Source organism: Charadrius vociferus, unplaced genomic scaffold (assembly GCF_000708025.1).
Source record: "Charadrius vociferus isolate BGI_N301 unplaced genomic scaffold, ASM70802v2 scaffold19, whole genome shotgun sequence".
Classification (NCBI taxonomy): domain Eukaryota; kingdom Metazoa; phylum Chordata; class Aves; order Charadriiformes; family Charadriidae; genus Charadrius; species Charadrius vociferus.
In genome coordinates this window covers 3,755,662-3,768,693 of record NW_009650173.1, presented here as the reverse complement: position 1 = coordinate 3,768,693, position 13,032 = coordinate 3,755,662, and the positions used below count along the sequence as shown (strand labels likewise).

The 13,032-nt window shown below is 33.6% G+C and overlaps 1 protein-coding gene across 1 annotated transcript in view; it reads right to left on the bottom strand.

The window, feature by feature from the left end:
* The window catches only part of DCDC1 (doublecortin domain containing 1), a 193,963-nt gene extending 181,907 nt beyond the window's left edge, over window positions 1-12,056 (bottom strand). The window contains 6 exon segments of the mRNA XM_009892706.1: window positions 5,710-5,872; window positions 6,328-6,431; window positions 6,710-6,743; window positions 8,320-8,433; window positions 8,436-8,619; window positions 11,929-12,056. Coding sequence (XP_009891008.1) covers window positions 5,710-5,872; window positions 6,328-6,431; window positions 6,710-6,743; window positions 8,320-8,433; window positions 8,436-8,619; window positions 11,929-12,056 — 727 coding nt within the window.
* Window positions 12,057-13,032: the final 976 nt, after the last annotated feature.

Genomic DNA, 13,032 nt, shown 5'->3' with positions numbered 1-13,032 from the left:
TCTGGTCAATCTGTCATGGTGGAAAATGTCTTTACAAACCATTAACATCATCAAGCTAAAGTATACCACAAAGCTTTCTCATATTTCTTTAACAAAATACTGAATTGAAGTCTAAGACCAGGAAAGAAAGTTAAAACAACACACATTTGCTATGGTTATTGTGCCACCAATAAGACTCCATATATGTTGTCTGGAAAAACGTGTTTATCAAAATCTACTGTGGAAGCTCTTGAGGGAATGCTATATGTACCTTTGCTTCTGGTGCCAAAGGAAGTAGTAGAGTTTGCTCAGTGAGAAATCTAAGGAGGAGAAGACACAGCATATTAAAAGTGGGATATTAGCATTAGATTCCTGTGTAAAAAACACTGAAGACTTCAGTGCCATTGAGGGGCTAGAAGGGAGACTTCAGTATTGTGAAGAATTCCAAAATGAATTCCAGAAATGGACATACTTCAGATTTTTAAAATATACCCAGAACAGGAAAGGCCTGTAAGAATCTATAATAATAATCGGAGTCTAAATTTTCCATAGTAAAATAGTAAAATCAATTTTCTGTAAGAAACCCTTAAAACAAAATATAATCTAGGTTTTACTGGCATCCCTCTCATAGACCAGGCTTTTGTCATTCTAACTTTCAGGATATGATCAAGCTAGTTTCTATGTATTCAATTCTATTTTGATATAAGATGATTCGAGAGGAAACTTCTATAGCTTATAGCAAATCCCTGTTGTATATCTTGAGATCTTCAACATCTGTTGTAAGATGGATAAACTCATAATAAATGATGAGATACATATTTCTGCACATTTTTATGAATAGTTGTTATAGCACATTCCTTTTTCTAATCAAAATTCTAGTACAAATGCATTGAAATAATAGCATATAATACAGTAATTACAGGAAAAATTGTAATAAAATGTATTAACTTCTTAATTAAGCTCATAGAGGAGACGCATTTTTTCTGAAAACTAAAATGTGACAACTTTCATTTTTATGTGTTGATCAGAAAAAGCCCTACATTATTTAGAATGCTGTTTAGAATTGAAACACTTTGAAATCAGTCAATAATTAGAATGATAAGAATCCATCATTTCACTGATATTTACTCCTTGTAGAAAAGGCATCCTATTTTAAATGTATTCACATACATTCTTGTCAATTGGAACCTGTCTTGGTAAATTACTTCATTTTCTTGATCATGTGATCTCTAAATGTTATTAAATGAAATCTTTACCTCTTCATTTACATACAGACCTGAAATGCAGCATTAAGAACACTAAACATTGATTACTTTTTCTAGTGACCTCCTTGTCACAGTGCATTAATAAAAGACACAAAATATTATTCATCATTTTTAGTTTTACTTTTACCACACAGTACTGGAAATGCATACATCCTACAAATATAACGCTAAAATAAAGAGTACAGACATTTCGGCTAAGTAGTAAAAATGTGAACATTTATGTACTAATTGTTTCCATATCTAGTGTCCTTTTACTATAGTGATCCACAGAATGAAAGCTGGAGGTAGGTCATAAACAATGCTTTGCACCCAGTAATAAGATGTATTAATCAGATGAAATGCCAATGTGATCAATGAAGTGGACCATGCTCCATGTAAGCAATCCTTGTCAGTATGACTTACAAAAAATCTGTGAGTGTGGCATATCAATAACAGCATTTTGGCCAAAATGCCTGTCTTTAGGAAGTGATTCAGTTTAAGATCAGCACAGCTAAATTAAGTGTCTACTTGTAAATCATCCATGTGTGAACTAGACATCTTAGTTCCCATTATAGTCAGTGGAGCTCTACTAAGTATAGTCGTATATCTGTATAAATGCTTAGCTTCAGTATTCTGAAGGCTCCTTCAGAAATCACTGATGTTACTTTCGGTAGTACAGTGAATTAGACCTGCGCATAATTGGTTTTAGATTGCAGTCTAAGTCCACAATCGATCGATCAGCCAAATCTCCAACTTAGCAACTCTGAAGCAAGACCAAGGTAAATGGCAAACACAGAAACTGAAAAGTTAATGAATGGAAGATGAAGTTTAGAAGAAGTCATGTTTTCCACAATAGCATGACTGCTAAAATGCACAAACTTTTTATGAAGGAGTGATAGAAAATTGATGGTTTTATAGGGCAAGGATGCTAATGTCACGGGAATCAAATTCAATAAAAAGAAATTAATAACATCTTAAGAAATTGGTAACTAATGAAGAAAAAATGAAGAATTACACTGGAGACATGAAACTCAATTGCAAAGAGATGTAGGGGTACAATAAAAGCTGACAGGAGAAACACGAGGTATTAGAAAGAATAAATAGGAATGTTCAATCTATTTTAAAATTCAGTAGCTGCTAAATATATGTGTCTGCAAACAAACACTGAAGTACATGGTCTCCCATATATTTCCAACAGTTAATTAAATACAACCATTGACTATCACCATATGTAAATTACATGGAAAACCAACATACTACAGAGCATTAACTCTTTGGGACAGTTCTGCAACACACTATTTCCACAAAAGTCCCAGGAAAATATGTTTTAAATGCTTGAGATTTGATACTTTTTTGTTTGGTAAACTCCTGTTGGAATGGCACCTTATAACTGATGTCACATGCATTTATTATAAATATTGAATTAAATGAAAAGAATGAAGCAATGACTTTCAATTTTTATCCCAGATCATGCAATTTGACAACTTATGTTTGAATCCTTATTCATTTAATCCAAATCTCAATTTAAATTTCAGAAAGATGAGAAGGTGAATAAATTTAAATAAACCAAGATATCAACATCACTGGGTATTAAATTTTATCTTGCATACACTTACATTGCTTCAAGTGGTATATATAATACTTTATATATATATATAAAAATACATATATACTTTTATATATAATAATTTTATATATACCACTTGAAGCAATGAAAGTGTATGCAAGATAATACAATTCTGACAGACTTTGTGATTTATACAGTACTTGAAATACAGATTTCCACAAAGGTGTTGAACTTGCGAATATTTTTGTGCAACTACACATGTAAAAAGTCTGTCTGCTTGCCAAGGGATCACTTGTACATATTTGCAGGGTTGGGGCTTTACAGTATATCACTGATCTTCCATTCCCATGCAAAAAGGATTTGCTACTGACATTTGACCTTGTTAGCTATGCATTAAGGACTCAAATGCAGCAATCAGTATTTTTATACTGACAAGTCCTATTACTCTGTGCTCTCTTCCCAATCTTGGGCTAGAGAAAGAAAATATAAAATACGTACTGTCTAGCCCTATGTCTTTATACATCTCTAAAATCTATCTTCAATATATTGTAGCTTTTTAAAAACGTATACAATGTTCATTCATACTATTTATAAATAATAAAATACAAGCAAAAAAGTACTATGCAATATTATACAGAGAATTTATGAATGTTTTTAAATCAGTTCTGATTTTTGAACACATGGAATTCTACACTATTCACTGTCATTTTCAGTTCTATTAAACTTGTAAACAGGGGCGTAAAAAGGCCTATTTTCTGGTATTGGTGGCTTTTCTACTTATAGCAGTGACTTTTTCCTGTTATACTTACCCTTTTAATGGACACACAATATGTTACTCTGTGCCCAAGCTCACCTACTCTTTCTTTTCTCAAAAGACAAGCCACATCTGCCACCTGCTCTAGTCTGTGTCCCAGCAACAACTGTCGAGCAGCAAAAAGATTGATTATCAGTCAAAAACCATTCAACAACACCAGATTTTGGTAGGTTAAGCTTGCTGATCCAGCAAGAGATGGTGTGAAATTTTCAGTAATGTGTGCCAACATTTTGGTGCTAAAAGAACAGCAGTGCATGTCACAATGAAACACAGCCAAAGATATGCAGACAAAGCACAGAAGTTTTTGTTTTGAACTTGGCTTGCAAGAGGCAAATGAGAGAAAGAAAAAAGGACTTGCTTAATGAATCTGAAAATCTATCATAACACTCAAGTCATATGCATGGAGAAACTGTACTAAGAGTATCGGTGATGACTTTGTAACAAATTATAGCAGTACCCATATAAAAATACTACAATAATAGGATCCTTTCAATGATTCATACAGTACCAATAGCAGTTTTATCATACACTTTTGCAAGAATAAATACAAAGATCTGTGCCTTTTACTGAATATATAGGCCATTCATTATAGCCATTCCAGTGAATGGATCACCTGTATCATACTCAGAATAATTTTTATGTTATAAACAACAGCTTATCATATATAAAATTGATTATGTAAGACACAGGCTTACTAACATAAGTTTCATTCATGAATACCTCCATGAATATGTAAACATACTTTTAATTACAGGACTTCTATCATAAAGGCTCTACTAATTAATATTAGATTTTTATGTGTATAGAGACAGCTATGTTGTAGTCATTTTCTTAGGCAAATAGCCAGTAATGAGTACTCTATAGATATCTTCTTGAAATGTATTTGTACTAAGTAATATAAATCTGTAAAAGATTAGCAAAAGATCATTTGAATATTTTGAAACTCAGAATTAAATATTTAACACTAAAGTGTCTCCTAATAATTCCCAAGATAACAAATGCTATTTAAAAACTATGCAGAAAAATTAACTGCAAGGCTTGTTTCTAAAGCAAGCACAAAAGAAAAAAAATGCCCAAAAGCACAAGGAAATATATATAAAAAATATATACAACATAAATATAAAATACGCACACTAGTTGAATGATTTTTTGTTTTTCTTCTTTGCTATCCCTAGATTTTTAAAAAACATATCACATTTTATTACTACGAGATTATACCAATGGGAATGCTTCACATAATTTTAAACAATTTATCTTATTTGCATTTCTCATTGGAATTGTACACTGGAATTGTAGATTCCAACCTACACATACACTACTCTAATAATAATTTCACTTTTTATTGTATGTTAGCTTATATCAATTAAAAGTTCTTTATCACAAATGCTAGTTGAATCAATAGTTTAATAAAATACCTAACTGGGATCTTGAATTTGATACTGAACCCTACTCAAGCTAATGTTATAAAATGTTACCACAAATTTGCTGCAGAAATCTCACAATGTACTTCATGATCTTAAAATATGACAGAGAAACATTTACACTCACATTTAAACTGTAAAGGATTCAGAAATAGTTTTCCCCCTTGTAAAAAATAAAACGTAATTACCAGATTGGTAAAGAAATTAAAAGGAAAGAAGAAAAATTTACCAAACAATCTGAAATTAATAAAGTAGTAATGTAGATATTCCATATTGCTGTATTAAACTTTGAAAAAATTTTAAACATTGACATTAATGAATTCAATCTTACATTCTGGATTATTTTTGCTATTGGAATAAGCCTAATTAATTATGTCTGTTTGATGTCACTGAAACTAAACAGTAAATTCAATAATCTCTTTACATTTTCACCATTTAACCTCCTGCAGGCTCCCTAATGTCTATTCAGATCTATATTAAATTAAGTACCAATGCTAATGAAGGGCAATAAACGTGGCTGTCAGTAGATTTTTCTTTCATTAAGCACATTATCCTCTTACTGAGCTGTAAATGAGTAAACATTAGTTTTGTTAAACCATGCAAAAAGACAGGACGAAAATCATTTTTAATTGCACCCCTTAAGCCATTTGCTGGGGGTTCTCAGTTTTGGTTTTGGTTTTTTACCTTTTGTTTTTTTGAATGGATATAAAAAGGTCTCTCCAGTTGAAATATAAACGTCGGCATCGTGGGGTATGTCTTTAGGTTCTAGTGCTTCAGTGCTGTCTGCCAAGAACACTCATCGTGCAGCCATGTTCAGATTCAGCTTTTCAGAGCGCTCCTGCAGCAGCTAAATGAATGCAAGAGGTAAGGAATACTGATTACAAACATATTTATTTTATGATCAATATTTAGTCAGAAAAAATAAAATTGGAAACAAAAAATCCACTCTCAATTAATTTACCAAACATACTAACTGCACTACAAGTCGCTTAGTATATTAGTGGTTATTACTAGAAATCATAGGATAACAAGATGAGAAAAACACGTAACCTTAGAAAGATTGGTTTAAAAGTATTGTTCTCTTGCCTTTTAATGTCAAATAATATTGTACTGTATGCTGGAACTTAGTTCACTTAGCATTTATAAGAATTTTTAACAAGTCGCACACATTAGGAATAGTGTACAAAGGAAGAAAAGTTTAATGCAAGCTTATTTTAAAGGAAAAAAGGATTTATGTTAGGGTTTGAAGCAAAAGCTACAAATAAACTTTATGCATGCAACAAAACTTCTCTTTGGGGTTACTAGCTTAATTAAGGACACAGAAACCTTAGCAAAGATCCTTCTTGTGCCATTTTTGTAAGCTATGACTTTGATTACATTTGGCTGCTGTTTAATAACTTTGGATACTTCAAACGCCCTCTGGATATGCCAGAGTGTTGAAGAGAGAGCACAGTTAATTCTGTTGAAAAAAAATCCAGTTTAGGATATTAAAGAAACAATACAATATATTTGTCTTTCTTTTTTTTTTTTACTTGTTTTTTATAACTTTTATAATAATTGTGTGAAAAGACAATCTGAAGGTATGGTCATTAAAATTCTTCACAGTATAAGAATTTAGTTAGCAGCACCTACATTATAAATATAGAAAATATAGAGAAACGGGACTGCTATAGACTTAATAGACTTAATCTATTCCAAATTGAGTTTACTCAGAACTTCTAGAAGACTTGGAAAGCAGATGCTTAATTAAGTCCTTTTATCTTAAGAATTTCATAAGAAAATAAATCACTTAATTTTAAAAGTATTTTTCAAAATCTACCAGCACAAGTAAATATAGAAAAAAAAATTGTTGGTTCTGAGAAAACTTGTAATTAAAGAGTCCTTTCAGTGCATACTGTGTAGATTATTGCTTCCAGTGTAAAAAGTAAGAACTGATGACTGTCTTTTCTCAGGCAAAATTTCAATCAAATTGACAGCAATTATGCCTGTACAGTGACTGCAGAGTGGGGCTTATTGTTAATTGTTTCTGTTTCCCGGATAGCAAAATATATTCAATGCAGCTGCCAGAATAAAATTAAATAAACTAATACCCAATTAAAAAAAATCATAATACTTTTTCAAAATGCTCTTACCACAGACAACTTCTGAATAATACCACAGTAAGACTATTTTTAAAAAGAAAAAAGAAGGCAGGGGGGAGCAGATTTATAACAAAATCTCATACTTCAGCAAGCACATTTGTGACATACGGTCTCCATCCTAGTCTGCAACAAGAGATTGCCATGCAGAACTCAAGACTGTTAAGGCCTAAGATTTTAATTTCTCTCCTATGAAATACCCTGCAAATTTTTCCATTCATTTCAGTTAGCACTGAACTGATACTTCACCTAAACCATAATGGCATATTTTACAGTTTCCACATTTCTCCAATGACAAAATTACCACCTAAGAATCCCATCTTTTTTGTATTCTTTTTAGCATTTGTAAAGCAAGTCATGCTATTAAATCAGCGTAGGTACTTCAGTGTTGAGTACTAAACCATATAAATAAGAAAGCCAGAATGTGGCCCCCTTAAAAAGTAACTATATTTTTTCTTTTTGGTTTTAGAGTTCAAGACTTTCATACACCAGAGGACAAGTATATTAAAACATATGTCTTAGCATACAAAATTAGCAATTACAAATACTTATGGTTTTGGATAAAGCACTTTCAGAAAACATTTACAAAAAAGAAATTTAAGAGCCATTTTTATCCTATTTGAGGTCATGTCTGCACACAAATGAGGGGATATCATGATAACTATGATCAACTAAGTTTGTCTCAGTTCACAGCAGTTTACCCACACAAAATAGAAGACACTAACAATAAAAAGCTTTTGATGAGGAGATCTAAATTAAACACACTAAAATATACTTTTGTTCACCTTTAATCACCTTTATGGCACATTGCAAAGTCCAGTTGGTCTCTTGGGTTTTCCAGACAGACAGAATTAATTCATTTTGGATTAATTATGGACAACCACATTATTCTTTACGGAGGGTAAACTTGATGGATATTACCTATCTATTGTCTAAGTCTATTAAAAATTTGTAAAGCAAACTGGGATGCCTGGTTTATTGTCACTCTAATTGTCTTTCAGAAATGTTTGATGAAATCAATAGTTTTGAAAAGGATATACTCTGAGAAATTTTAGGTCAAGAAATCTTAACAAAAATTAGCAAGTTCTTTTTTAGAATATCAACTGAATCGTCACTACAATGGGACTGAACTGCAGCAGTCATGATTAAAAGCAACAGAGAAGAGCTTTGATTACCTTAGTTGACCTGTGGGAACACTTTCAGCTCTGTTCCTCTTGGATGGTGATATAAGACAGAAATTGTCTGTACTGTTTGATTTGTAGCTGTCTATATGTCTGATACTCCATCCCAGCTCTGAACTGATTTTGTTTGATGTGTAGAACAATCTTGAAGTCTTGACCTTCTTGACACCATTGCTGATTGCAGGCGAAAGTTATGGGCAAATGGAAGTTGTCTAGAGCTTTGCTTCCCTTCAATACTTTTAACAGCTGTTTTTGCATAGGGAGAGAGACATTTTCTGAAACAGAAATGTGATAAATATAGTTAAAACTTTATCTTTTTGCTCTGGTCTTTCAACTAGTTTAACTTAGTAATGATAGACTGTAAGGAGTTCAGAAAAGCCTACAACAACTTAATTAAAGTTGGAAAACACATTATGAAACTGTGTTAATAGTTTCATCCTGATTGTTGTATCTGCAAACTATAAAATTATTTTAGACTTCAGCTCAATTAATCTTTGCACAAGCTAGGATGAGAATGAGAATTGTATAAAGTGCTGTAGGACAGGATTATGGTGAAGGACAGTAGGTATTTCAGCTATACTATATTGCAGTAACACGGAGTCTGTGATAGACTTCCTTCATACAAAATGAACATTGAATTATCTCATAAAGCTAAAAAAAAAAGGTTTTATTTGCATAAATACATTAATATAAATGAGAAAAAAACCCTCCAACTTTCAATTTGACGCTACTATTAATGGCGCAAAATTACTTTATATCATAGGCTAGACGGAATATTCACCCATATGAAAATTCCACAACCTAATTTTATCCAGTCTTTGGAAAATCAGCACTAGTATAACTGTGTGAACAGCAACATCAAAGATCAAGAAAAAGCAAGAAAGGAATTGGATGAGATCAAGCCCTCATTCTTCTTTCACATTCAAATAATTCTTAAATGTCAGCTTATTCCCATTATAAATTACAAAAATGTCACAACAAATGTGAATTTCAAAATTTGTCTGCATGGATTGCAGTATGTTTACCTAGGAAATCCTTAAACTAATAAATATCACAGGAATACCACATATTGGAGTGCAATCAAAGATAACATCTTAGTATTATGCATCTGAACACATTATGCTGTGTTTTGAGTTCTGACTAGTGACAGCATGAGGACACTATATTTGTAAGTACTCTTTTCCTTAAAAGGTCATTTTGTTACCCACTTCAAGAGCAGAAAGTAACTACGAAACCAGAAACAAATTTCTTTAAACAATAAAAATCTATTCATTGCCATTATTTATTCTGTAGATAACGTCCTTCTTTAGCAGACAACACCCTTACTTACTACTCAAGAACTAATTTGATGGAATATTAACAGTACTGATAGTATCAACGAGGAATTATCTTGTTTCCATGACAAGTAAACCATTATGTAAGTGGTCTGGTCTAGCAAAGGGCTACTACTTTTCAACAAGGTACACTACCTGTGAAACCTCCTCTCACTAAATTACACTATACAAAGAAACTACAGGACTAATACTGTTACCGTTCCCCAGTCCTTGTCCAGCTTTTTCTGAAAATTTCCCACCATCACAAGCACTATTTATATGTACAGTGTATGTAAACCCTAGGGTACTTGTGCATACACTCCAATTCCTTAACCACAGTGGTTTCAAACAGAAAATGCAAGCATGCAATTACCAAGAGTAATCTTACTCTTGTGCTGCTGAGCTGTTTTATACTTTAGATGTAACCCTGGTGCCCCGTCCTTCTGGAGATTAAACGCCATAAAATGAAAGTTCTAATACATGGAAACCTCATGAAAAAGCCAATGTGAAATGGCTTTCACCAGTCAGGAAGAACAGCTTGGTACTTCATATTAAAGCAAAAGTTCTTCTTAGCCAATGGTAAATTTTGCTAGCTGCTATCACCAAGATGTTGTGATCATTTTTTTTACAGCACAGGTAAAGGTGCCCAGATACAGATACAGAAAGAAAAGATTTTGAAACCAGAAATCTAAATGGGAAAAGAAATGAAAAAAAAAACGAAAAACCTAAAGAGGTCTAACAACTTTTTTCTCATTTAAAAGCAGTTAATCTGGTGTTTATTCATAGCCAAAGTGTTGAATCCTTCCTATAATTTTTACAAGAGGAACTTTTACTTTCAATTAATTCTACATGCTGAAATTGGTTATCTACATCAGATCAAAATTTTTATTCTATTGCTCTAGTGCAATTTTCTAATTATTCATTATTGTCTAACTAAAGCATATTTCTCCGTATTTCTTCTTTAAATAGAAAACAGCAGTATAATACAGAAAAGTCCATAAAGTTTTCTAAGACATAAATGTGCACATGGCTAATATTTTTTTCCATAAGTGAAAAATATAGTTACTTTAACAGACATTGGTTCAGTAACAGCCATACAGGTCAAAGTTATCATACAGTTTTGGATGTGAATTCAACAGCAGGATAATGACAGTTGCCAAGGATTTGTACTTGCTGTCGCTGACTACTAGTGTTGCCTGTCAAATTGTCTCTTTTTCTCATACAGAAGCCATGGAATTTTTTATGGATAGCAATTACTTACAATATACAATGAAGTACATCAGATGTAACAACCACCCTTTAGCCCTTCATTATTTGGTCGTCTCTTTGTTATATCTAGTCATCCATTTTCACCTAAATTATTTATTTATACTGCATATTTGACAAGCACGTATTCTTTGCGTTATTTTTTTAGTAGCTGTTCAAAAGATATAGTGATTTATTTTAATATTCTCCTATTTAAATTTACATATTTAAATTTACCTTTTTATTTTTATACTTGCACTTCATGTTGGATTTCTCAAGAAAAGCATTATCTGCACGGCGAAGGCATTTTATTTATCTACCGAAGGTATTAAAAATTAAAATAATGGCAATATCAAATCTTAACCACAATGGTGGGGTTAAGAAAATCTTATATTTATTCATTATTTGTTTGCATTGTTTTCTCCAGTATTTTTCTCCAGTCATCATATACGTTTCGTGTTTGTTTGCATTTACGTTGTTGTTGCACTACATGCATGTATGCTCCAGATAACCATATTAATATATCTTTATATTGATAGATGAGAACATGATGTTTCATGTATGTTCTGAAACATTTTCTGGTGCAGGCCTGCATTAAGATCATCATAAGACTTGTGAAAATTCTAAATTTAATTTTATTTTACAGGAATAACACAGCATACATAATTTACGTAATAAAAACCAAAGCCAAATAGTTTAGTAAATTTGTTTGGGAAACTGCCTTCATGATAATTCACACAACAAAGGGCAGATTTACAGATATAATCTGTATCACTTTGGGAAGGACCTTCTTCAACAAATAATGCTGCAAACCTCACACCTGCCAAGTAATCTAAATTGTTCTCAACTCATACAGCAGTTGGGAAGAAAAAGTGGTGATTGTTTTCCTTTTATTAGGGAAGCCAATTCTTCCCCTTTTCTCGTAATACTCTTTCCAATTATAGTCTATCACAAATTTACAATCTGTTCTGAAAGACTACACTCTAAGTAATAACCTAACAAGTATGGGCTGTGTGTGAAACTCACGTCCCACTAAAATTGTTGGGAATTTTGCCAAAGGCTTGAATGAAAATTTTATCCTGGATCTCTAAGTCGATGAATAGAAAGAAACTGCTTCTCCTTTCTCTGTCGCTGCCCCACCGAAACCCTGGCATCCCACAGGCCTCTGGCCATGAAAAATTTTTCCCTAGTACCCCAAAGAGAAGAAAAGAAACTATACTGCTCAGTTAGGCAACTGGTGCCTAAAGCAGAAGAAAATATTTAAACAATCTTTTTTGAATATCACAATAATCTCACAGCATTCACTACCTCATCTTACTTAGCCAAGAAACCAGACAGCACCCAAAACACCTCTTCTGTCTCACCGCAAATGCCAGAGAAATGGGGTTTTCTTTCAGTGCCTGGAACAGACAAAACCTACTCAATGCCTGAGGAATGAAGCTGCTACACTTTAGAAAAGAAATCAACATGAAAAATGAGAACAGACAGTTCCTTGACCAAAATAAATGCTCACAAAGAAATTGATAATTGAGTCGTCATAGCACAGTTTTACTAGCTAGGTAGATAACAAGGTAAATAAAAAGCTGTAAAAGTTTGAAACTTAGGTGTCACTTATATTTGCAGAGTTAAAGTGTCTACCATCTGCTCCCATGCCTTTCTGTGAAGCAGAGAAAAAAAGACAGCAGCACCTTGGGACCTTAAATGGCTGTAAGGGCCCTGATTGCATCCCCCTCCTGGGGATTTGGCTGCTGGGCTCAGGGCCAACTTAGAGATAGCCCAGCTGAGGGCTGCCCCTCCTTCCCTCTGGTGACTGTGGGGAGCTGCCAGACAGCTCTGCAGGGTGGCCTCAGCCAAGGCTGGCCCCCTTCTGTAGGAGCTGCCTTGAAGCCGAAGCTCTGGTGCTCAGCCTTGCCTGAGGTCCCACCCATGTGGTAGCCATGCCGGTACGGCCATGCCCGGCCGTGGGCCCCGCTGACCCACACCCAGGCTCCGGCCCGCGGGCTGACATCCTGGCTCAGCCTGGCGACCGCTGGCTGTCTCTGACCCTGACACAAGACCTGGTCCTCACCCCGCCTTACTGACTCGTGTTCCTGGCTCGACCTCGGCCCTGCATCGTCACCCTGGCCTAGC